At 40.2% G+C, this 25767-nt stretch overlaps 1 protein-coding gene across 12 annotated transcripts in view; it reads right to left on the reverse strand.

Annotated features, from left to right (window-relative positions):
* The window catches only part of DMD (dystrophin), a 971087-nt gene that overhangs the window by 20751 nt on the left and 924569 nt on the right, over positions 1–25767 (reverse strand). For 8 of the 12 annotated variants that reach the window (XM_050969735.1, XM_050969772.1, XM_030234274.2 and 5 more), the window contains 7 exons: positions 23542–23708; positions 21244–21355; positions 16140–16276; positions 15324–15362; positions 10863–10928; positions 9522–9587; positions 6324–6482 (listed from right to left, as the gene is read on the reverse strand). In XM_050969735.1, the coding sequence (XP_050825692.1) occupies positions 6324–6482; positions 9522–9587; positions 10863–10928; positions 15324–15362; positions 16140–16276; positions 21244–21355; positions 23542–23708 (746 nt within the window). The remainder of the gene's footprint in view (positions 1–6323; positions 6483–9521; positions 9588–10862; positions 10929–15323; positions 15363–16139; positions 16277–21243; positions 21356–23541; positions 23709–25767) is intronic. The other 4 variants (XM_050969728.1, XM_030234276.2, XM_030234279.2 and 1 more) reach the window with 2 other exon arrangements.

Consider the following 25767-nt stretch of genomic DNA (forward strand, 5'->3'; position numbering starts at 1 on the left):
CAGCAGTCCCCTTCCACACATGGCTGCACCTCAGGGGTCATTAGTGCTAAAGGAGAACTCAGAGTTATCACAGCACCTCACAAACACTAAACCAAAGTGGGTGCCACCTGGCTGGCCAATCTGTTTTATAGATGAGAAACATCAGAGAAGCAACCACACAAAAAGGCAGAGCAAAACACAGAACTTGGCTGTCAGTCAGGTCACATCACTCTCCTCTCTTCAGATCTGCAAATGCATTTTCAGCCTAGGGCTAAAACTATCAACTGAAGATGAGAATTAGTGACCTGGTCTGTTAAACTGAACTCCACTGGCTTTTGGGGCTATAATTTTCATCTTCTTTGTCCTTACTAGAGTGCTACTGTTTACTGTAACTTTATGGCACTGCTAAGCTTGTTCTTTTATTCCATAAAACTCCAATTTTACTTCAGTAAAATATTCCATAGATTAATACAATCTATAGTGTTCCACATGAAAAAAAAAAATCTACCAAGCAGGGAAAGCACAGAAGGTAAGAAACTGAAACCTTGTTAAAGGAAACAGTCCAAAACCACAAAAATAGTAACTTGTAGCAGAAACTTCATAGGCAAGGGAAGCCTAACAAACTGCACTGGGATTTTGTTGCTATGATGTTCTTTTACAGGTTCCCAGAGGGGAAAAACAGCTCGATGCCCTGGTAACTGCTTACTCACCACAAGCAGTGACCCAGATTTTACTTTTCAAACTTGCTCTTATTTGAGGTTGTGAGAACAGACACCTTTTTCCAGATCTGCCTGCAAACCACAACACACTCTGACAGTTTGGTCTGGAAGCATCTAGGAAACCTCAAAAAAAAACACTTCTAAAAGAAGATTATTGTGACCAGAAGGAGAACTAAAGCAGGATGCATAATTTCACACGGGTGAGAAAGCAATGCCAAGGACAAAGACAAGCCACTGACTGTTCTCCAAAGGTCCCTGAGCTCCTCAGCAGCTGCATGATGGACATGTCCTCAGCTGGGACCATGGCACTGCCCACAACACAATCTCTAAGGGATGTCTGACCTACATGATCCCTCCTCTGCAGAAATTTTAAATTATTAAAAAGCAAGAGCTAATAATTTTTAACTTCAGGCTGTTCCAAAATTCAGTATTTATTTTCTTAAAACCCACACAAAGAGGGATAACTACAGAGAGGTTTTTTTCCAATGATTCTTTTTTAAAAACGAACTACAGAGTTTCAAGTTCACGAAAATGATCTAGAAAAAAGCACTATCTATACTGGGAATAGATATTGTCATGTAAGTTATGTCTTCTGCCTGACTTAATGTCTTCTGATACTTCTAGCTGAACAAACTGGTGAATAATTAATAAAAATACAAAAGGGAATAGGAATGAAGATGACAACATGTTCATTACACATGGTGCTATTGCTGACTAAAGTTTCTACAGGAATGATCATTAAGCCTGCTTTTCACCATGTCTGTAGAGAGGGGCCATCACTACCCCATGAGGAATTTCCCAGATGCACAATGCAGGCAATACTCTATCAACAGCAGACTCAAAAGTTTGAAGTGCTGTAAAGCAAAAGATAAAACATCACCCTAAGGGAAACTAAATAAATGCACTTGGTCATACTTACAACATAATCAGATATCTTGCTACAAAGAAATCTGCAATTATCACCTGCATCAATATAGAGAAGTCCTTCCTGTAATGGTGGGATTGAAATAGAAGTAAGGACCAGGGAGTAATTCAGATAAAAATCCTTTCATGTCTGATAAAAATAATTAAAAATCTTTCTGAAAGCCTACACACACACACAAAAAACCAAAATATTGAAAGATACTGCATATTTTCCAACCAGAGGTATGTCTGGATTTGGGAGTTCTGGAATTAAATACTATAATACTGCTGGCACAAAGGAAGGTAATTTTGAAGGATGCATATAGGTTTGCCCAGTGCACCTGTATTACTGAGTTTTCCAGTTACACCTTTTCAGTCCAGCTACCCTGTCCCCCATCCAGAGAACTGAGATTCATCATAGCTTCAGAGCCATAAATGTGATGTGCAGTGCATACAACCAATAACATCATTACTGGGATCTAAACATACAGCAATGAAGAGGTCTATTAACATAATGGAAAAAACCTGAAACTTAAAAAAAGAAGGAAAGAATTTGAAAACTGCTGTAAGAATATCCTGAAAGAACAAATGGCCCTTGTTCCTCCCTCTGGAACAGTTTTAAGCTGTGTGGTGAAAAGGACTGCTGCTGTGAGCCAGGCACGCAAGGCAGTGCCCACAGCCCCCAGGGTCCTGAGAGAAGGCACTCTGTGACACTTTCACCACAAAATGGGACACAAGAGAAAGGGGAGCTGCAAACATGCCCCTCTCTAAATGAATGTAACTGAGCAAGCAAGAGCAGTACATGGAATCCTCACCTCCCTCCACCACAGCTCAGGCTGGGTGACTTTGACATCTGGCTCTTGCAAACAACACACAATGCTGCTGCATGTACTCATCACTGGGAAAAGGAACCCTTCTTCAGTAAGAGAATATTCAGAAAACCCCATTTATTCCACTTACAATGCTTGCAACACTTGGAGGCATTTGTGAAGAAAAGTAACATAGGAAGCAGGCAGTGCAACCTTGATTTATGCCACTGTACAGAGCTGAGTAGTAAAGAGTGCATGAATTATGAATCACATCTATCACTGGCAGCATTAATTGCCTGGTGACTAAATTCCTAGTGGACTCTGTTTGCTGAGTAGTCCTCTCAAAGGCAATTGAGAATTTGTGAATTCATGTTGTTTATCATCTCCCAGCAGAAAATCAGTGGTCTGAAGAAACAGACAAAGATGGTAACTGAACCACCTACCCCCTGTCCCTCACTAGAGTGACAGTGTTTACTCAGGATGCTTCACACTCAGAAGATCTAGTTCCCCTTCTTCAATGCCAACACAAACACCAAGAGGAGCCACAGCATGTTTAGAAATGCATCACTTTCTTGCTGTAGGCAATTATACAGAAGGAACTTATGTGAGGAGGCCATTCATCAGTCTTCAGATTTGAAGGAACACTGAAACAGGGCAGCTTTGAGATTCAGGGTGTCAGTGCTTTCCCTGGCGGCACACAGCCCACTGCACTCCCACTGCAAGTCAGGAAAAGCAAAGGAATGGCAAATAGCTCTGGCTGGAGGTTCTCAGTTACTTAGTTCTTGTTTCAGGACAGCTCAGAGCTGGGAGGAAGAGGAGAGAACATGACAGAAGTCTCCCTCTCACATACAAGATCTCAGTTCAACTAAAATATTAGGAAACATCCAATTTCCTGACTCATTAAAATAGCAGGAAGGTATTTTAATTCTTTGCAAAAAGTTTTGACACTGTCACTCCAGAACCATGTGCTTTCTATTTAATGCCACTACAGTACATCCTAGTCAGTATTACCTATACTGACTAGGTATATCCTACTCTATAAACTATGCAATGTATTGCTTTAGATGGGCAACAAAAACATGTCTTCTCTCTCCCTGAAATACATTCACTTGTGAGGAAATAGTTTTAGAGAGGGTTTTATAATTGGATTTTTCTTTTATATTGCAATACAGTAATAATGCCTTCAACAGCTTCAAAAGATTGCTTTTTGTCTATTGAATTCAGAAATGGTCTTATCAAATTATTCCATGTGATGCAAAACTCACCCCAAGCCTGAAGATCTAAAACTCAAATAAAACATTTTCAGCCATTGAAAATGCTCACATTTTAACAAATATAAATTATTTAGCAGTCAAATCTTGGCCATACATTATTTAAGGAAGTCATACTTACAAGCTACAGAAGCACCAAGGTTTTAAAATGCTAGCAGATAAATAATGAATATCTAACAAGAGGTCCTTGGAACTGACAAAACCCGAGTCAGAACCACATCACAGCTAGGTTAGTTTGCAAGTTATAAAATGCATTTCAGAAGAATTCAAAACAGGCAACAGAGCTTTTAAACTGCCCAAAAGCAAAACCTCAGAATTACAATTTCAATGAGTCTTTTTCATTTAAGTAACAAGTCAAGATAGAAATACTTGGGAGGGCAGAAACTGTCGCTGAAACCCAAATGGAGGTCAGAATTCAATCAATGGCTCAAAAGAGACAAAGCAAAAAGAAAAGGGCTTTTTCAAAAAGCAGAAAACTGTAGAGAGCAGAAGAAGAAGAGAAATGACAATGAGGTGCCAGTATCACAGCACTGCTTCCTCTTGGTACTTGATACTTGAGGCATCACTTGTGGCTTCTTTCCTGGGAGCTGCTGAAAAGTGACTGCATGCCCTGACTCTTACAGTAAAAGTGTCCAAGACACAGCAGAGAGAACTAAACCTGGGTTAGCAGAAGTTATCACAAGTGTATGCAACACAAGTTATGTCAACACAGGCAGGAAAGGACAAATCCTGCACCACATCCAGCTCAGCAGTGGCAGGAGATCAGGAGATGCAACCGGGAACAAAGGAATGTCTTCATCCTGAGGCAGTAACAAATGTTTACATGGAGGGTGTTTCAGGATATGCATGGGAAGGAAGATGTGTTCACCCACTGGAACCAGGTTCACACAAGGAATTAGGTGTCAGGTTGCTGATTACCTTTGGCAATAGCCAAGAAAGGTTTGCACAAACCCCATGGAGGAGAACGACTATGAAATAGGAATCTACAGGAACAGGACTGTTTTTAAAAGTAGGTAAGTTACATGAATGCCTCCTGACTGATCCTGTCTGAAGAGCTCATTTTTCTAAACAGGAATCTGTGTTTCATCCATAAACTCATGGTCATCTGGCTGTGACAAGCAAGCAGGACAACAAGAACCTGTTCATTTTTCAGCAGCTACCTTACATTTTACATACACGTTATTTATAGCAGTTTGCAGAGACAAAAGTCACGATTTTGTCATAATCAATGAAAATCAGAGCAGTGTGACCTCTATGCTGTGAGGCAGAGCCAGAGCTCTCTGTGCCTGCTGTGTTGAGCCCTCACAAAAGGCAAGGCTGCCTGTGGTGGCATCCCATCCATAACTGTGCCTCCAGGAGTACAAATGAGAAAAACAACTTTACAGACTACAGCTCCAGTTTAATCCAGGACAGGCAAACTTCAAACCAGATATTTTATAAAGCCCATGCAGAAATTTAAGGCATGAACTCTTGAAAGGCGTTATAGTTTATTTAGCTATCTAGTTATACTAGTTTCCATATAGTACCTTTCTAATCAAAACCCAGCCTGCTTTAAAAGTCATTCTCCTTTCTGCTAGGCAGCTTATTTTGTATACAGAGAGAAAAGCAGTACAATTTTTTCCTTCTTCCATGATTCACTACATAATGCTGTTTAAAAAATAACACCCATCACCTGAAAACCAAGCTATCTTATCATCTCTATTGTACTAGCTACTAGATATTTCTTAGCTACACTCCTGAACATGCAAAGTATGATGTCTTATTTCAAAACACTGATTTTTCTTCACTTCAGAAAGTACTTGGGCTTTATGTGCTATGTAGGTGTAAGTCTGTGGTTTGCTTCAAACAAAATCTCCCTGCTGTTCAGTGAGCAAGAGCTTTGTTTACTACAGCTTTCTGTGTGAAACATTGTCCTCATTCTTGGTGCCTACAATCTTCTCCGTTCTCCCAGACCCTCCTGATAATAAGTCTCTGATGGAGCCACTGTAATTGATTAGCACCATCCAAAGAAGACATACATGGAGAGAAGATCTATGACACTGCCAACTCCTGCATTATTTCCTTGACAAGTCTAAGGTAAATGATTAGTGCATTAAACCCTCAGTGTAAGCAGAAGTACCTAGCTGTTGCAGAAGCAAGAAAAAAGAGCATGAAAATGCCAACAGACTGTACTAGAAAAGCTGAAGATAGTAGAAGACAAACAAACCCATGGTTTTTTGGTAGAACTAAAGGATTTCTAGCTTACAGTCTCATTTTGGTAATTCACAGATTGTAACTACCAATCTTCCAGGGTCAAGATCTCCTGGTTTTTGTGCTGATGGCCCAAGATTCCAGAGTACTGTATAAAGAGGACTGCAGTGCTGTGATGCTTCATGTATCCATTTTTTTTTAAGGTGATTAATGAAGATAACTTCAATTAAATTTGTAGTTAGAAGTGGCAAGTGATACTTTGTATTGAAAGGCTAAAGAAATGGCAACAAGCAACACCAAAGAGGAAGGAAAGAGGACACAACTTTTACCTGCCATGAAATTATTTATTTGTCAGAAAAAAATGCAGTTTTGTAACTAATTTTATCTCTAAAAATATGTAACTGTTTTGCAGACTTTTAACTTGAAATTCAGCAGCTGGTGGTATAACCCACCTGTTTTCCTCCTCCAGGTCTGCGAGGATTCTCTCCAGTTCCCCTCTTTCCTCACTCTCCAGAGAAATCAGGATCTGGGCAGGGCTTCGGGGCTGGCTCAGGGGGGACTCCTGGTTCAGACTTTGGCAGTAGTGCTGGATTAACAAGTGTTCATCATCACTGGAAAACAGAGCAGGGTAAAACAGGCTGTTCCCTTCCTGCTCTTCAGCTTTGCAGTGAATATGAGCAGATGATTCACTCCCAGTGTCTCATTTCTTACAAAGAGATTTGCTGAACTCTTTGTAACCAACAGCAGAGCAATGCACCTTAAAGCAAAATCTGCTGACCTGTTTCACTGAGTCTCTGGTAATTTTCCTTCTCTGCAGAGACCACCTCCCTCCTTCTGCTTCTTAGATACCCAAAGCCAAGTTTTGTAACTGCTGACAACCTCAGCTCTCCTCTTTTGACAAACTTCAATTAGGAATTTGCATGTAAAAAAAAAAAGCAATCTTCTGCTGCCTGATCTGCAGTGTGGAAGGGTCATTCAAGCAAGGGCAATGCATTTATTTTTGTACCCACAAATTCTCCTTATGTAGTAAGTGTGTGCTTTATCTTTTTTATCTATAAAATTCTAAATTAGGTAAACAAAGAAAGACCCCTGAACTAATATAATAAAAGGATGTTTTTTTCCACTCAGATGTTTGGCTTTTTTTAAATTTAAAAGTGATGTACACTTTCAGAATACAAATATATTCTGTTTAATACATAGGATCTCTATTTCTATTGCCCCTGAAACTGTCTGGCATCTGAAAACAGAAAAATCTCTGGAAGAGAAAAGGAAATACAATTCTGGAGACCCCAATCACTTCCCAGAACTACATGGATGGTTTTAGGTGTGGTTTAGGTGCTAAGGAGATGCATCCAAGCCCTAAGCAATGCAACTTTCACCAGCATGAAAGTCACTGAGAAACCATGAAAGGTATCCCTTGACACCATAGGACAGGGTCAATAAAAATGATACTGCTGTTAGAGATCTCATAGAACAAAATAATTCAGTCTAGTCAGTCCAGGGCTTTTCCTTGTTATGTTCTAAGCCAGAATTTAACAGACATTTTGAACAGCTGTTATTGTTCAAAAATTATAATTTTCCTTGTTTCCATTTGTTCCTCAAAATGTTAATGATGCAATTTTATGACTGCAGGAGTGCCAAAGCAATGTAGAGCACATTAACATTAGTTCATAAAAGAGAAGTATTAATTTTTCACAAAAGGAGAGGCTTGCCAGTCCCTAAACTTATACGTCTCATGAAGCACTTCAACTGCTATTTCCTTCAAACCACTGCTTTGCATTTATAAATATTCTTACAGATCTTAAGTGAATTAACTGTGAACAAGTGACATAACTATTGTAGTAAAATGTCACTTTACAAGCATACTCTTTTTGTGTGATTTTCATCCTGCACAGATATTTTATACAGCATTGCAGTGATACTACATAATGAAACCTTTTGTGATATATAAATATATATGTTGTATTTTTATTTCCTGCCTTCCTTGTTTCCATCTATCATTTTACCTGGACTGATTAGCCAAATAATCCAAACCCTGCAAGAATTACAAATAATACTGAGGCCTAATCTGACAAGCAAAACCAAAATAATTACAGTTGTGAACTCATGGTAAGCTTTGGTTTTGCTGCAATTTGTAGCTATCTGGATAATATTTCTTCAAAATTTCAAAATGCACAGTTTTACTCTCATTTTAATAGTTAAAACTGAGGAACAAACTGGATAGTTAACTTATTAATTGAATCATGCTAGTACAACTTCCACCTGACAAAAAAAATGAAAAGTGTAATACAAGAGATACACTGTATGCATGATTTCTGTGACAAGGACACTGATATAATTCAGTGGGACAGCACAAAATTCCATCTATTAGAGCATTTCCTACGATCCAAATTAATACAAAATTAACATATGACTAAGAAACAAAGTTTTCATTAACTGCACAAAACTTAATGACATTGCATCCATATTGGTTTGGAGGGGTCATTTTAACTTTCCCCTTTTACCAATTTCTTAAAACAATGTACTTGGTTCTACAGGAGATTTTCTTTCAAAACTGGTAGGCAACAATCCTACCAAGTCAAAAGTGAAACAGCTTTTTTGCTATCCAAGAACATTCTGAGCTCGAAGGCTCAGAATCAACCTCATAAAATGTTATTCATTTGGAATCTCAATTTCAGTGAATGAAAATTGACCAAGAAGTCTGTGTTGTAAAGGACTGCTACAAATTGAATTGTCTGAATTTTCAAAAAAATCCATCCCTTAAACTGTGATAAGGATGACATCATGTAGAATAGATAAAAATGTTTTTAGAGAAGTTGGGGTTTTCATATCTGATTGATTTAGAATCCATGCTGTGGCTTCTCCTAGACAGTTAATGAACCAAGATCAAAATTTCACACACACCCACGGTGTAGCTGCTTCTGTGGTGTCTTCAGAAACATTACCCACAGCTAGTTCCATTCTCTTATTCAGAGAATAAACAAGACCAAGAATATTAGCAGAGAAGAACCACAAATGGTTTCAGTGAGATATCAGATTTAACTACTTCTTAAAAATCCAAACTCTTATTTATAACTCTGCGTTTAAAGCAATACAATGATTGCTTCTCAGTGATCTGTCCAACTTAGAGTTTACTACTGCTAGCACTACACAGGGATGATGAAAGTGTGAGCCTCCTGGCTTACTCTTGGAATGTATTTCAGGGATTTGTACACCAAAGATTTCTGTTTAGCCTCACTTATGTTTTGTATGACACTTTTCCCACACCAACACTCTCCAGATTACAGCAATTTAACCATGATTAAGCTTGAACTAAGATAGAAAGAGTTTTTTATTTCTTTGTCCTTAGAACTCATAGACAATGACCTTATTTTGAATGTGGAAATTATTTGCTGAATACATCAGTAATTTTTGGAAACAAATCTGTACTTTAAATTTTGAAGGTATCAATCATTTGTTGTATAAATTTGGTATTAAGCTGTAAGCCATTAATCCAGACACTAGGATACAAATTGAAAGGACATGAGCACATCATTACATTGAACCAGATGTGATACATGGCCATGCAAATTCAGCACTACAAAATTCCAGTACAATTATTAACCTTCCCAAGAAAATACATGTCAAAACCAGGAAAACAGCCTACTTACATGCTCTCATTAGGTGAAATACTGTCATTTAGGTAAGAACCATTGGTGTTCTCCATTTCTGCTAGCCTGTGGAAAAATAAACAAGACTCATTAAAACCAATTATGCTTTTCAAAAACTTTGTTTGCTCTAACATTCTGGAAAGAATTAAAGAGCGTGATGTTTTTGATGAATTTGAAACTCAAATTAATTTACTCTTGCTGTTGATTACCAAAAGGTTTTGCAATAAGTTATCACAAAAGACTGTTTGCTTCAATGGCCTGGCTAAACTCACTTCTAAGTTTTCAGCCCTTTCTCTGAGGTTTTATTCCACCTTCTCTTGATTAATTAATTCCAAAATCAAAGAAAAGCCTTAAAATGCCAGGGGATTACACAAATTGCTTTGTACCTGGCAATGTCATTGTCCAAACTGAAACAATCAGTCATTTCTCATTAGTTTTCACACTCAGCCCCTCCTAAACATCCTGTGTAATTCAGAAACACCTCTCCTGATCAAGAGATACTAGAGGAGAGAAAGAGGCCAGAATAGCTATTTTTCATTACCTCAACCCTTGAAAATTTACTTGCTTGGTGGAAAAACATTTTCACATTTGTGCAATTAATCCACTTTTTGATTCTTAGGAGCAGTATGAAAGCAGAGAATTGAACTAAAGCAGTGATATATCACTATTGTAATCCTCCAAATCAAGAAAAGAATCCTGTTTGTGGCATTTCATGAGGTGAATTAACATTACAATGACACCTGAGATTCATATGAGAGTTTGGAGGTTTCTGCTCTTCTCACTTGTACTATTATATCAGAGTCCATATTAAAAACTAAACCTCATGTAGAATCACAGAAGGGTTTGGGTTGGAAGGGGCTTTTAAAGGTCTCCAGTCCAACCCCTCTGCACTGAGCAGGGACATGTTCAACTCGAACAGAGCCCTGTCCAGTCTGACCTTACACGTTTTCAGGGATGGGGCATCCACCACCTCTCTGGCAACCTGCTCTCAGTGCTTCACCATCCTCATTGCAAAAATTCCTTCCTTACATCTAGTCTGAATCTGTCCTCTTTTAGTTTAAAACACTTCCTCTTGTCCTATTGCCACAGGTCCTATTAAAACATCAGTAACTGCGAGGACCCCAAGGGACCCAAAAACCAATTCTGACCACACAGGTGCTCTGGCATGCAAGCTAGAACAGGCTGGTTAACAGCAACCACAGACCATGTTCTTGCATCCCAGAGCCTGGAAAGCCAAACCCCAAATTTCATGTTTCTTTAAGAAGTGCTCAGGTAGCCTCTAGCTCTTCTTTTTAAGTAATTTTAGAGAAAGATCTGCCTGATGTCCAGCTGGTCTCATACCTGCTAGCATAATGTTCAATGCGTGAATGAGTATCATCGTGTGAGAGCTGAGGGGACGAGGCAGGCCTATAAGGCAGAAAACACTGATTAATCACAAACAATACCCCTTTAAAAGTAAAAAGACACTTAGCTATGCCTATACCCTCACATCTCCATGCCTTATGCCATGTTTGGTAACAAGCAAGTCAGAACTCCAGGCGCTGTGTGTGCCTCCTCAAGCCATCGGTGCAATGCTTTGTGGTGCCACACTGGGCATTTCTGACCATTTGCAATCCGTCTGTTGCCACGACTCTTCTTCACACCAGCTCCCAAAGAAGCCTCTTCCAAAGGATTTATAGAAGAGCTTTCACCCTGGTTTTCCCTTCACACCTGCCTCCTTCATTGGCATTTCTTGCTTCACACGCAGCCCTGCACAGGCTGCCAGTGTCCTGCTGAGAACCTCTCCTCTGCCTCCCACCCTGCTCCAGTGCCTGCTTCCAGCACACCCACACTTAAAAGAGCCTTTAAGAACTATTCCATGAGCAGCTAGAAATAAATACAAGAAGCATAAAATGTCTGAAAGGAGCCTTTAATAACACACTGCAGACACTGCTGATTTTGCCTAATGTCTTTCAAGAGTTGCAATCTCAATGGTAGGTCAGTGTGTTATACAGGGGGACACTAAGTTATGTTGGGTTTTCTGTCTGACAGGTGGCATGAGGTCCTCTTCAGTTTTCTGTTGATGAAAACAATTCACAGGACTTTTCTTGTCAATTAGAGTATTGTTTCTTATAGCCTCACCTCTGGAAAACATCAACATTAAATTATGTTGCCTATGCAGTTCAGACAGCACCCTTTGCTGCCACGTGGGATTTAGCTAACCTACACTGAGAGGTGCCAGACTAACAAAAAGTCTTGCAGCTTCCCAAATTGAATGGCAATTTCATATTTTTGCTAAATTTCAACTGCCCTTTATTCCATCTCTGCTGACTCTCCTTCTGGAATTCCTGACTGAGGAAGGAAATTCTCCCAATTTTTAGTTGTTGGATACTATGGCTAAGGCTGGGACTGCCCAGAAGTGATTGTATTGCATTGCACTAGCTGACAGGTTTTTACTGGTTATAAATCAAAACTGTAATAATCTTCTGGTTTGTAATGTTCCCATGTTAGGAATTTGAGAATCCTGCTGTAAAACTACTGGACTCCTCAGCTTTCAGATTTCTAATCAGCCTCCAAAGGGCTCTAGATTAGGATCCTTCTGAAATCATAGAGCTGTATGCTGGATACACAAAATTCATCATCATTAATATCTCTTCTCACAGAACAGCAAAGTTTTTCCTCTTTAAGACATAATAGGGCAGGTATAACAAATCTCATTTTGTCTTTGAAATGAACTTTGGCCTCTACTTTTACTCATCACATATTCAAGCATATTACAGCACACCAGAGGGCAAATACTCAGTTCACAGAGTTCCTCAGTGCAGCAGCGGTTCAGTGGATGGAGGAATTGTTTCTCTGTGACTCTATCCCATTCTGTGTGAAAATGTGCACGGAAGGGAGGGGAAAAGGATGCAATTTCTTTAGAGCAGTGGATGATGGAGCAGGATAATGATGGTTTTCTGATAAATTTAAGTTACTCTCATTTTTTCTACTTTTCTGTAATACAGCAGATGTCAAGCTGGTCTTAACTGGTACCACCAATGCAAGAAGAGGTCTTGTTTTCAACACACACACAAATGTTGATGCTAATACTGTGCACAGACTAGGAAATATGTGTTAAAAGTAGCTTCAGGTTTGAGCTGGATCATTCTCTTAGCGCCTCTCACCCTGACATTGCAAATGTGTTTGTACTAGCACAAAAGAAGGGACAGCACTTGGTTGGGACCTGCTGAGCAATGAGATGCCTCTTTTTGCAGTACTGCGTGGCAAAAAGTCAGGCCTGACTGCATGAGCATATCCTTGCTGTCTTGAAATTATGCTGCAACTTCACAAGTGACCAACTTGTGTAATGATATAAAAAGATATATTTTTAAAAAGACAATGTGATGTTATGCAACTTGTTGGAGTTGATTCTGCCAGCTGCAAGCAAGGAGTGAGGCTGCAATTCCAGGTTTGTCTCTACTTCAGAACATACTGCAATGGAGAGACACCTCAAACAGCTTTTCAGGAGTTTGCTTAAGAAAGCAAACCTGCTAGAGAAGCAGAGCTTTGTGTTGAATTCAGCTGCTCAGAGGCACTTTTGCCAGTCTCTGAGCAAACTTGAGAATGATTGTGCTGTATTTTACATACTCTCAGTGACCGACCACCTGTGCTGGAGCTCACAGTCCTTCTTTTCTGAGCACACGTACTCAGCACACCTAATCAGCTCAAACAGGCAGCAGGAAGGCTGAGTGACACAGCCAATATTTAGCCAAGATAACCATCCCTTTTACAAGGGCTCCACAGCTGCCTTATTGTGGGGTCTGCAGGAGCAGCCTGGGAATTCTAGTCAAATGATGACCAAGTGGCAAACACCACCTTCCTGCAATTCCCTGCACCCCTGGAGACCTGGCTGGCAGGATGAGGGTACTTTCCTTTGTTCAGCATTTTAGTTGATGCTTCCTGAAAGTGTAGAAACAAGTAAATTGTCTTTGTTTCATTGCACCATCACAAAATACTTGATAAGAAGCAGCAAGAACCATTAACTTCCAACCAAAAAAAAAAAAATCTATTTATAAGCAGTTCCATGTATACCACATGTTGGTGTCAGAACAGCACTAGCATTGCTGAGTGCTGCCAGGTGATGCTTTTCTGAGGCACTTCAAGGATAACCAGAAAACTGGCCTAAGAGCACCAGAAAAAGGCATGAGTGTAGAAAACATGGGAAAGTTTTATGATAACTGGTTTGTCTGCTGAAGCTGGAATCACCCTGAAAGCAAGAAAAAGCTTTAAACCTGGGTAGCTCAGTAACTTGAATTGCAGGTCAAGTGCTATAGCATGAAGGAAAGAAATAAAGTTAGCAGAACAAAATTAAGGGCAATTCTTTCCAGCCACTAATAATTTCTTATTTTTCTGCTTCCTTGTCAGACCAGATGGAAGGATTATGCTCTGGAAGATACCTGAGTTAGTCTGACAAAAAGTGCAACCTCTGCACAAATCCTGCTCCTCAGTATTCCTCTAGTCTTCTCAAGCATTACATGTGAGTTAAACTGGCTGTAGTATACAACAGCAAACCTCTGGTGTGAAGCTATCAGTGTAGGCACACCACAATGTTACTACTATAAAAAACTAGAAATGACCCTGTTATGACAGCTTAATTTAATATCATGTCAGACACAGCAATGGCATTCCACGCAATCCAAGCTTTCTTCAAATGTCACTTTTAACTCTGCAATTGTTCTGAAATATAATATGGATCCATAGTTGCATCTATAAAAGTGCATCCTCAAGCTCAAAGCCCCTCTATTTCAGTCTGCCTTCAGACTTTTGGCGTTCTCTGTGGGTAAATTCTCAGCATGATGTTTGCAGTATTAGATGTGCTTCCTGGTTGCTTAAATTTCCTAGAGGTAGAGCACTCCCCTTAGCTTCCCAAGGGTTTGTGCTCCCAATGAAAATTATAAATCAATATTCCAGTGCACACATTTCACTCTTGTTTATTCTACAAAAATTCAATGGAGGTGCAAGCCATATACATTTCACCATATAGAAATATAAAAAATCTATTTATTAGTTTCTCGTTAGTTATCAATATGTGAATTAAAGTTAATCCTTATTTAACATTATTCTAAAAGCATCTGTGTAACACTAGAAGTAGCAAATGCCACAACAGTAAATATATATCTATCTTTAGTTTATGCTGAGGCTATTACTAGAACAGTAAGACAATGCATGTGGTGGAGTGGTGCAAGAATGAAAATCTTTTTTAACTTCTGAAAAAATACAGTAAACATTTCCCCATTTCAACCTGCCTTCACAAATCTGAATGTATCTAAAAGACTGTAATAAAATACCCAGTGAGCTCTGGATTAACTGGAGCACTCGAGTGTGCATGGTTGCACACAAAACCAAATTAGAGCTCTATCTGCAAAACTGTGTCATTCCTGAAACTGAATTAAATCCATATCAAGTTCAATCTCTGTCTTTCAAAAAGCATTTAGTATACATTCAGAGGGATTGACACTTATTCAGAAACACAGGCTTTTAAATGACAAACTTTGATAAGCATTAGTAGGTCTGCACGAAACCCCTGTTAATTCCATGAAAAATACATACTCCAGAAAGAGTACACAGTACAAAATCCATGACTGCTGGAAATTCCAGGGTTTATCTCATTCTACTCATTTGGGATCAAAACATTCCTTCAGAGAGTGCATCAAAGGAAAAAACCATAAAGAAAGAAGGAAATGATCTCATGTAAAACTGAACAAAGAAATAAACAAAAAGAAAAAGTGAGGGAGCGCAGCAGCAGTAGCAGCAGCAGCACACTTCAGCAAAAGTACTCACGCAGAATCTACTGGCCAGAAGTTGATCAGAGTAACAGGACTGCAAGACAAAAAATGAGGAGGTGAAGAGAAAGGCAGAAGAAACTCAGCAGCAAAATAATTACAGAAAGTTTAAAAAAAAAGGTCACAATAACTAAAAAGCAGAAATCCAACAGACCAACATGAATGGCTGTGAAGAGCAACCAACCAAAAAGTGAGAAAAAAACCTTGAAATCTAAAATTTAAAAAGAGAAAGAGAAAAAGCGAGAACAAGCTGCGTGCAATTGCCATTAAACAACTGATTAAAAGTGTATAAAACCAGAGGGAACTGGGTTAAGTCATTGATTTCTCCATGTGCATCACTACTGCTTTTTTTTTCCATGAAGACATCAGTCATTTCATAAGACTAAATTTATAGGCTGAGAAAAGAAGAAATCATCTAGGAAGGTCACAAGCACGGAAGCCTTATTAAAAAAAAAAAAAAAACAAGGAAAGATTCCCGTTTGGAAGAAAATAAAAATTTAATGAATGTATCATTAACCTCCAAATTGCACATCAAACTTAGAAGTCTGTAAGACTGCCAGTAAGACTGTGAGTATTTTTTTTTTTTTTTTTTTGCTAACTGAAGCTGAAGTTCCTGTGTAAGGACAGGTGAAAGCAGATAAAGGCAATGGCAACTGGAAGCCCAGCTTGTGTTTTCCTGCCAGGCGAGGTAAACAGAAATGAAAGACATAAAGAGGCTTTATGCATTTCGGAAGTGAAAGGAGTTGGCACCAGCTGGGGAGCTCAAATAGTGTACCAAATGAATTGCTGCTTAAGATACTTCAGAGCTACTCACGTTTCCATGTTGTCTCCCTCCAAGACAGTCTGCACAGGCAGGTAGCCCATTCGTGGGTGCTTTGCAAAATATCTTTTTGTTCGAAATTTGTTTTTTAGTACCTTGGCAAAGTCACGGACATCTTCTCCTGAAGTTGTCTGAAAGCCACAAATCACAATGAAATCATTTTTCATGAGGTTGTCACTGTTTTTCAATTGCCTCTTCCTTTGCTGGGTCACTTGGAAGAGCTGTGATCACACCAAGCAGAGCTGCCAGCAGCTTGAGCCCCGGAACAGCAAATTTTATTTGTCCATCACTGTCACCTTACAAAGCACTACACAGACACTGCTAGTGGAGAGGAAGGAGGGAAAAAAAGAAGTTTCAAAACCCTCTGACAGGCTCATACCTCACCTCAGGTGATCTCAAGAAGACAACCAATAATTACACAATAATTTGTCATTTCCTCACCTGGCTGTGGGGGGGGTCTCTCTGCCTGCTTTTGGTTCAGCACTAAAATGGAGTGCACACAGTGGAGGACACCCAGCCAGTCTGTGTGTCCAGCTGGGTGCTTCACTGTCTGGATCCTAACTCTTACCACGCACTTGGCATCGCCATCTCACGGACTTGTCAAGCTATGAAAGTCTTTAGGTACCTTCTCTTTCCAGTTTCCCTCTTCAGCCTTCTGTGCCATTAATATTTTGTCCAAAGGGAAACAAAAAGAAGGTGAGAGCTGCTTAAAGCTCTCAGAACAGTTATTTCTTCCTGCACCTGTCCAATGCGAAACTAGCAGGCATTTAAGATCAATACTCCTAGGAGAGAACAATTTGCATGAAGTTTTCTGCTCCCTTGCCTGCAGCAGGCTTCCCTTGCTGCTGTAGAGACCAGGAGAGGAGCACAGCACAGATTTAAAAAGACCAGAAAGAGTCAGGAAGAGTCTCAAGGATGTCTGCTGTGAAGATGCAAGACTTATTGAGAGCCTGACAAAGAATCAGGCTATTTTCTGATGAATTTTAATGTTAGACTTCAATTACTTCAGTCAGGCTGCACTCCCTTCTCTGAACCTTGCAGAAACACTAGACCCTGAAGTACTGATCTTTTACAGTAAATTAAGTTCCTCCTGACCCACATAACAATATTGCTTCTCCAATCTATCTAATTTAAAGCAAAGAAATCAGGGAAAAGTTAATCTTTCTGACATTTTTATTTAGTTCTGTGCCTTCTGCATAGAGGGTAAGGATGTGCAGAACCTATCAGTTAAGCCAACCTTCAGAGAGCTGCTCAAACATAGATAGGCAGATTTTTAAAGGGTAGAAAAATTAAGGATGCCCTGAAAAAACATCTGCAGAAAGACTGAAAAGTATTAACAGAAAAGGCAAATATTATCCCTGTACATATGACACCTATGAGCTTCATGGAAAGCTGGAGAGATTTTTGCTCCCTTTCTGGTCAGTCTGCTCTGGCAGGAAAATTCAGTGTAAGCAATGACTGGCAGAGAAGTGACACAGCAGAACCTATGAGCTAGTACAGCAGCATCTGTACTCTCATGAAAGTGAGATAATATTTGGTCATATAAAGTATCCCTTCCTTAATTAATCAGAAGTAAAGACATTTGGGGAAGGGAGGGGTGAAGTGTGCCCAGACCACCCAGAGGACGCCAGAAAGGAGATTTATTGAGGTGGCTCCCTGCCCATGCCCCCGGAGGAGGGAATTCCCTCTGCTGAATTCCATCTGCACTGCCTGCCAGGAGAGCTCTTAACCAGCTTGTCATCAAGAGAGCACACAGAGCACATCTGCTGGAAACACAGAAAAACTTTAAATATTTAATCTTGGTACAAACAGACTAAGCACAGCTTTCTGTCCAGTTGTTCACCTGTGCCATTTATAACCATTTATTACTGCCCTGTCTATTTCTGATGTTAAGAACACTTCCTATTTGACTGTAATTTGGATTAAGTGTTTTGAGGTATTAAAAATGAAACATTCTTTGTTTCAGCCTCCCTGGGACTGTTCTCCCCCCTCTTTCCCCTGAACCTTTTCCATGACAACCAAAGAGCAAAATGCTGTGTTTGCACAGGAACATCCCAATCTAGCTGGTACCACAAGAATCCTGAGAAGAAAATATATCTTCTAGTGACAACTAAAAGCATCAGGCACCTCTCACACAATCCAACTGCTATTTAAAAAATGTTCAAGGAGCACAAGAAAGGCAAAGAAAATGTGATTATTACAAGGAAAAGATGATAAGCTGAGGCTATTTTCAGCCAAACCTTCTGATTTACTCCACAGATGTTTTATTATATATGATCTTCGGAGTAAAATCATCCAGACCAAAATTTCCAGCAGAACTGGTTTATGAGGAACAAACAGTGGAGTTTCAGCATGCCAGCACTTAAGTCAAAGCAACATATAGGCAGATGGGTTGAGCATGTCCCAAAACTATTCTGAAACCAAAGTATTTAATCAGAAATACTTCTTTTTATTCACACAGGAATAGCTTTACCACCAGCTGACTTTTCCCAGTTTGGTTTAAGAAAGTGCCTTGCCAGCCCCCCTCCCCAGACCTCAGCCCTGACTGGAAACCCTGGATGCAGACAGGTCTATCAGTTTGACACACTTCCTTCCAACGAGGTGTTTTTTATATTTGTGTGTCACTGTTCATTAAACCCTAACAGAAAAATCATCCTGCATTTACATCTCAGTCTATAAATTGTCTTCTATGCTTTGTTTGAAAACTCTTTAAAAGTCCTTTCTCTTTGGACAATAAATTGAGATGTGTTGCTTTCAGGAATAATTGTAGCCATTTTTCTGTCCAAATAAAAACCAAGCAACTGCCGTGCCCTTACTCTGACTCAGCAAGAGAGGGAACATTATCACCTCCCTCAGGTATTTAGCATGAGTTCTCAAAACCCCCCTAAGCAGAATTAAAGACTGCAGTGCTCAAAAATTTCTTGATACTAAGAGGGAGGGAGAATAAAAATATCAGAACACTTCGGTGCACACTGAATTATTGCAAAGATGTTATCAAAGAAGGCATCACATGTCTTGTGTCTGCCAAAATGCATTTTAAGGTGAGAATTAGTGTGGAGGAAGAATAATAAATGCTCTGCCACCTGCATACTCTTTTTCATTCATTTAGTAAACAATTACAAACTAGATAAAGCTTCAGTGGATGTTCAGTCCCCCAGTATTGGGTAAATTTTTTGTAATAGCAGCAACACAAAAAAGCGTGGGGCTTGCTGTGTGTCACATTCACCTCCCCTCCACCCCAGCTAATCCCCCTCTGATTCAGCTGGCTGCTTGTGCAGCCAGGCACGGCACATTAGCACGGGTTGCTGGAGTTCAGGGAAAAATCCACTGGCCATGAATGGTTCTTTATTCTGATCCAGCAGGCTGCATGTGGTGGCAGGTTTTCTGTGCACCACCATGTTCACCTCTTAGTAATCTGTATTTTCAGGGACAACACAAACCTGCTGGACACAGCACTGCAATGAGTTGCTGCAGGCTAGGGGTGCACCTCCTAATCCCTTTTTATTTCTCTTTCCTCAAAACACATCAAAAGAGTAAGAAAATGGTTGGAAGATACTGGTTGGTAGCACTCACAAATCTCCCATGTTGTTTCTTAGCAAGAATAAGAGTGGCAAAGTTCAAAGCAAAGCTGCAGTCCATCAGGAAGGAGGGGTTCAGCCAGAGGTGGAAAGAAAGCTCCCAGGGAGTCGGTCTCTCGCTCACTCACCCTGCCTATGACTCAGATCACGAGATTCTGCTCTAGGAATGCCTGCAATGGAGAAGTCTGTTCAGACCTGCCCAGGCAGAGCCAGCAATTCCCTCTGACTGGTGCAGCAGTTCAGGCAAATTGCCCTTCCAGCAACCTCAGTCCCTGGGGGACAGTGCTGAAAACCACAGCCAGGGAACACAGGCAAAGAGCCAGCAAATGTGCACAGGCTGCCACTGCAGGGATCCCCAGGAAACACTGCCTCTGAAGGGTAAAAGTGGATAGATAATGCAAGTAGCTATCTCTAAGTTAAAACTAACAAAAATTCTGGGCTTGCTTTACTATAATATTTTAGGGGCATACATTTTTTTCTCTCTTTTTTAGGTCTCTGAGAAATGCTGAGAGTCTTTGCTTCATTTTGGCCATGGATGAAGCTTTTTGCTTGGATGAAGATTTAAAGACTGTTCATATAATTTTATGAGGCTAGCCCAAGTTTAATTTTGATGCTTTATTTTCACCATTTATGACTACCAGCAGATGAAAGACTAGGAATAATCCTATTTCACCAGGAAATGCTGTACTGCTTCAAGACCAACACAAGCAATAGCAAAGGCAGCTGAAAGCTCAATCTATGTTTGAGAGCTCAGTCTCTAATTTGAAAGGACCTCTCATTGATGCTCCTTTGCACTGGTCCTGAGAGGCCAAAAAAGGAGCACGTTGAGAGAGAAATGCAGAATTTCCCTTGCCAGCTGACAGGTATGAAAGAAATATTTATGCAAAACCAATCCTTTTGGGAGCTGTGAAAGAAGGGTGAAGACCCTCACCAGACCATCACTGCAGCACATTGTACTGAATGGCCTGGCTTCCCCCCCTTCAGAAATGAAATCCACCTTGCAACCATGAGAACTTCCCTGGCATTTTATATCATCAAGTGATCAGACAACACAAAGGTACCATGAAATAGCAAAGAACTTAAAAATGGAACCATAATGTAGTGGGAGAAAGCAAGTGAAGTGGCAGCTTAATGAGGAAAGGAGGAAAAAAAAATCCCACACTGATATGGAGAAAACCTTGGGGCCCAAGATATGAATGAGTATTTGTAAAATCATGTGCTTCCAGGAGGATCCATAAAGTGAGCTATGGCACTGAACATGGAACAAATCCTCAGCACACAACTGTAACAATACATTATGACATGGAATTGTGCAAACAATGAACTTCAGTTTACTTTGAACTATTGGAGCATCCTTGACTAAGCAACAAAATTGCTGGCATGTCCAGTACATAAAATGAGATTTAATTATGGAGGAGGGAAGAAAAACAGTCCTAATGCTTCATCACCTTGCAAAGGAAAGGAAGTTTTTACTTTCTACATAAGAAGAAACAGTAAGGGTCAGTAAAACAGCTACTTACTGGTGTGCAGTATTCCACCATGGGATAGTGCATTTTGTGACCTTTAGCAACACGGCCAGAGAAGAAGCAACTTTGGCAGATGTCATAGTTAAAGTGCTTTAAACTTCTGTACCTAAAAGAGCATAAAAAAATAATTCTCGGTTTCAGAGCTTTGTGTGTGACTGCTTCATATCAGCCCATCAAGTTTGCTGTGTTAGTAAATTCTCTTCTGTGACATGTCACACGGTGTGCAATGCCCAGCAATGCTCCTCTGCCCTGAGGGACAGGTACTGCTGCCTCAGATGTTTGTCATAGATCTAATCTTCAAAAAAGTTTCTAATATTGGGCAACAGTGAGGATTTCTGCACATTCACTCACCTTTAACATATGAAAGACACTACACACTTTTTTTATTTCTATGACACTAACTTCAGATCTTTTGCTCTTCATCATGATTCCTAAAATAGAATGTCCTCCAGGAGGAAAATTCAAGAAAGTAATGCCCTCTCAGTAAGTCACACTGGCAACCCCCTCATGTCCTTCCTAGCACCTCTATAAAAACAATTTTCCTGCAGAGCATTCCATCCATGCAAAACTCCAAATGCACTTTTGGGCCATTATTTAATCTCATCAGCTCTATGAGGCAGCTAACTGTTGTATCTGCTGTGCTGAAGTGGTTGAAAGAGCCGGAGGCATAAGGGTTGTCTTGTTCCAAATACACGGAGCAGCTCAGCCACAACGACCTCAAAAGAACATTGTTTTACATGAACTGGGTGCACAGTATTAGCTTTCTCAAAGCCTTCCAATACAGTATCTTTTTGTCAAGTGTGTACACAGGGCTTCAATGACTTGCAAAGACAGAGAAAAAAAATCTGTGACAGACAGATTCTACTATCATGATAATAGATTTGTTATATAAATTTAAGAGACAGATGAGATCAGTCAAGTAAAATTAGACACAAACACAGAGCTCCAGTGTCTGCTTCCCAAGTTCTCAGTGCTTACAACAGACTATCCATTCACTTGCCATCCTTTGATATTTCCAATGGCTGCACTTTTCAATTCCACCTACTTGTCTTTGGCTGGTTTATACAAAACTGTGTAAGTAATTCAGTAGTTAATAAATTGCATCTGGGAATGGGAAAATTAGACTTTATGGATGTGCTGAATCACTCACATCCAATCCATAGGTCTTCCTCAGTAATATTTATCAGTTCCCAGTTCAGATATTAATGGGGAATAAAAAGCAAAAGAAAAGAATTTTGACTATTAGAGCAAAAGCCTCAGATTCAAAACAAAGCAAAAAACACCTTCTAAATTTCCCCCATTTCCCACTGCCTGTGAAATTGTAGCAGAAAGCACTGCCCCACTACATGCATAAAAGCTACATTCATCTGCTCCCAGGTAAGACCAAAATGATGGCTTTTTTGTGTAGCACTGCTTGCTGCTGTTATCTATCTGGGGTTTAGACACAAAATTACAGAAAGCTCTTTGTAAACAAGACGATAACATAGAAGGAGAAACGCCAGTGGTAAAAGAAGACTGTGTGTAAAAAGGGCAGAAACCACACAAAGCAGCTATTGCAAGGCAAAGTGATAAAACAAGTCTAGGCATAATTGAAAGTGAGTATTTACTTAGCCCTTAAGTGGCTTCTCAACAGGCACACCAACACACAGCCATTTTACAACACAGGGACTTATTCATTGCCATAGTAACCACGGTGTCAATCCAGATGTTTAAATAGACCAGCAGCATTTCCCCCACTCCAGGTTAATGTTCCACCAACATTCTTTCGCAGAGAAATGCACATGTAGCTTTTACATGCATGAGAATTCTCAAGGCACTTCCTTGCTCTATGCTATGACAGAAAGCAATTCATTAGGATCCAATTCAGAAAATGCAACAGCATAGGACACCCTGAATATAAGGCAAATTGTGTTAGTTGTGCAATCCAACAATGCTTTTGTTGAGGCATGGAAAGACTGGGACACAGAGGAAGTGTCATATTTTAACATAGGACACCCTGAATATAAGGCAAATTGTGTTAGTTGTGCAATCCAACAATGCTTTTGTTGAGGCATGGAAAGACTGGGACACAGAGGAAGTGTCATATTTTAACTGAGAGATGACTGTTGTCCTCTTCAAGTCTCACAGCACTATACCCAGTCTAGGTGCCACTCTCCCTCGTGTCCCCATCACAATAACTTTTTCCAAGAACAAAATGCTTATAAAAAGAAGCTCCTGATTTGCCTGGAATCAGGCAGAACTCTTGATCCACCAAGCAGAAGCACATGTGGCTGAAAGGAAGAGAGTCTGTACCTGAATCCAATAATGGGGCACTCCTTACAGATGTTACACTTGGCTTGGTGCTTGGCAGTCTCAGCAGCAGCCACCCTGTGCAGGACAGGCAGCCACACCATGGACTGTGGCTCCAGCCTCATCCAGTCCAGGAAAAGGGCTGCTTCGATCTCTGGTTTGTTGTTGGCCTGAAACACAAGGGGAGAAATGACAGGGGCTGAGCACAACTGATCTGTCGACTCTCCAGCTAACTAACAGTTCAAGCTGTTCTTGTCAACTCCATATCTCTTCCAGGAATATACCTCCAGCTTTTCTCTCAGTCCAACTACTAATTAAAAAAAAAAAATTAAAAAAATCCACAGGATCCTGCCTTCAAGCCAGGAACTGAAAACCATTATTAATATTTCAATATTTCAAATCTCTCTTTCTCTTATTCTCTCTATTACAATAGACAGCACTACCATGTACTTTGTCAGAGAAAATCATCCACTTACAGGATCACCTTTGATGCCTGATCTCACATTCTCTGTCTCTCTTATCTGAGACTGTATAGCACTGCTTCTCACCTATTTTAAAAACTGTTATCCAAGCCCTAAAAATTGCATGTCTTTTGATCAAAATTCCTTTCTCCTCAACATCTTTCATTATCACACTGACCTTTCTTCATAATGCACACATAAGGAAATCATTCAAATCTCTCTGAAGCCTGTTGTTGAACATGTAAACCCTCTTTCTCCTTAAATGTCTCAAACCACCTCTTCTTTGAATTTCCAATCGCTGACTGCAAACACAAAACAGTTCTGTCCCACAAAACAACATTCTCAGATTCCATTACATCCCACACTCATCTCTTTGACAACAGCAGAAGAGCCAACCAACACTTCCCAGCAAATCCATTCCTCGGCCGCCATCCCATCCCATCCCATCCCATCCCATCCCATCCCATCCCATCCCATCCCATCCCATCCCATCCCATCCCATCCCATCCCATCCCATCCCATCCCATCCCATCCCATCCCATCCCATCCCATCCCATCCCATCCCATCCCATCCCATCCCATCCCATCCCAACCAGTGTGACATTTCAGGTATCTCTTCCACAGTAACTTCAAGGCAGCTCAGCTACAGAGCCAAATCCCATTGTGCTAGGCACCATGCCCCCCCAAAAAATGATCTATCATCCCTAACCAGGGCACCCATAGTATGGAAAAAGAAAACAAAGAGATAAAACCCACAAGGAAACAGTGGTGATCTGTGTGCATGGGTAGAGGTCACACTGTACCAGCAGGCTGGATGCTGCAAACAGGGCAGAACAAAGGCAAGGAGCATCAAAAGGGATTTAAAGGAAAAGAGTGCAATGATGGAGTCAGTTTACAGGAAACAGCCCTCTGTTGTGCAGGGTGTCACGAAGCCTGCACAAAACTGCTGAGAACCTGGGAGATGGTTCCAGTGCTGAAAGTGAGGTGACAGATCAGGTGGAAACCTCAAGGGGCTCTGGTGGGGAGGTGGGAGAAAGGAGGATGTGTCCATACAAGGAACAGCTCAAGTGATGAAGAGGGATAACATCATGCTCTGTTTCCCTAAACCATCACTACATGCTAATTCCAATTCCTCAAGACATTTCCTTCCATGCTCCCCACAGCAACAGCATATTTATGGTCTGAATATATTTAAATCCTCTGTTTTCTTTTTTCTCTGTGCTTTCAAATACAGCTCTCAGTGGGCCAGTCTTTTATATTTTAAACTTCACAAGGCTGACTGTCTTCCTTTGTGGTTCCAAACCTATTTGAAGCACTTAAATAAATAATAAGCATTAATGTATCATGTACATGGACCAAGATGAATAGGGGATTGAGGGCTGAGGATTTTTATGCTTGCTCTCTAGTTACTTGTCCAGTTTCTCATGAAATTTGAGTTTAGTATAATCTAGCTAAAACCTTATTGGACTAAAAATGCTAGCAATAACTTTTGAGAAAAAAATACTCCAACAGATCTGCAGGATAGAGAGCTATAGGGAAAACCAATTAGCTGTAGTTTTGTTTTGTGTTTTCTTTTAAATCTAACACTGTTTATAACCTTGACAAACAAATTAACTGATCAATATTTGAAAGCTAAGAAAAATGCAGTCTCCCAGGCAGAACTGTACAAAAAAGACGTGAAATACAAGCCCTGTAATATGCCCTGAATAATGAATTGCATTAAAATTGACTTTAAATGCTGTTGCAATACTTTAGTTCATCAGAAACA

Source organism: Serinus canaria, chromosome 1 (assembly GCF_022539315.1).
Source record: "Serinus canaria isolate serCan28SL12 chromosome 1, serCan2020, whole genome shotgun sequence".
In the NCBI taxonomy this organism is placed as follows: domain Eukaryota; kingdom Metazoa; phylum Chordata; class Aves; order Passeriformes; family Fringillidae; genus Serinus; species Serinus canaria.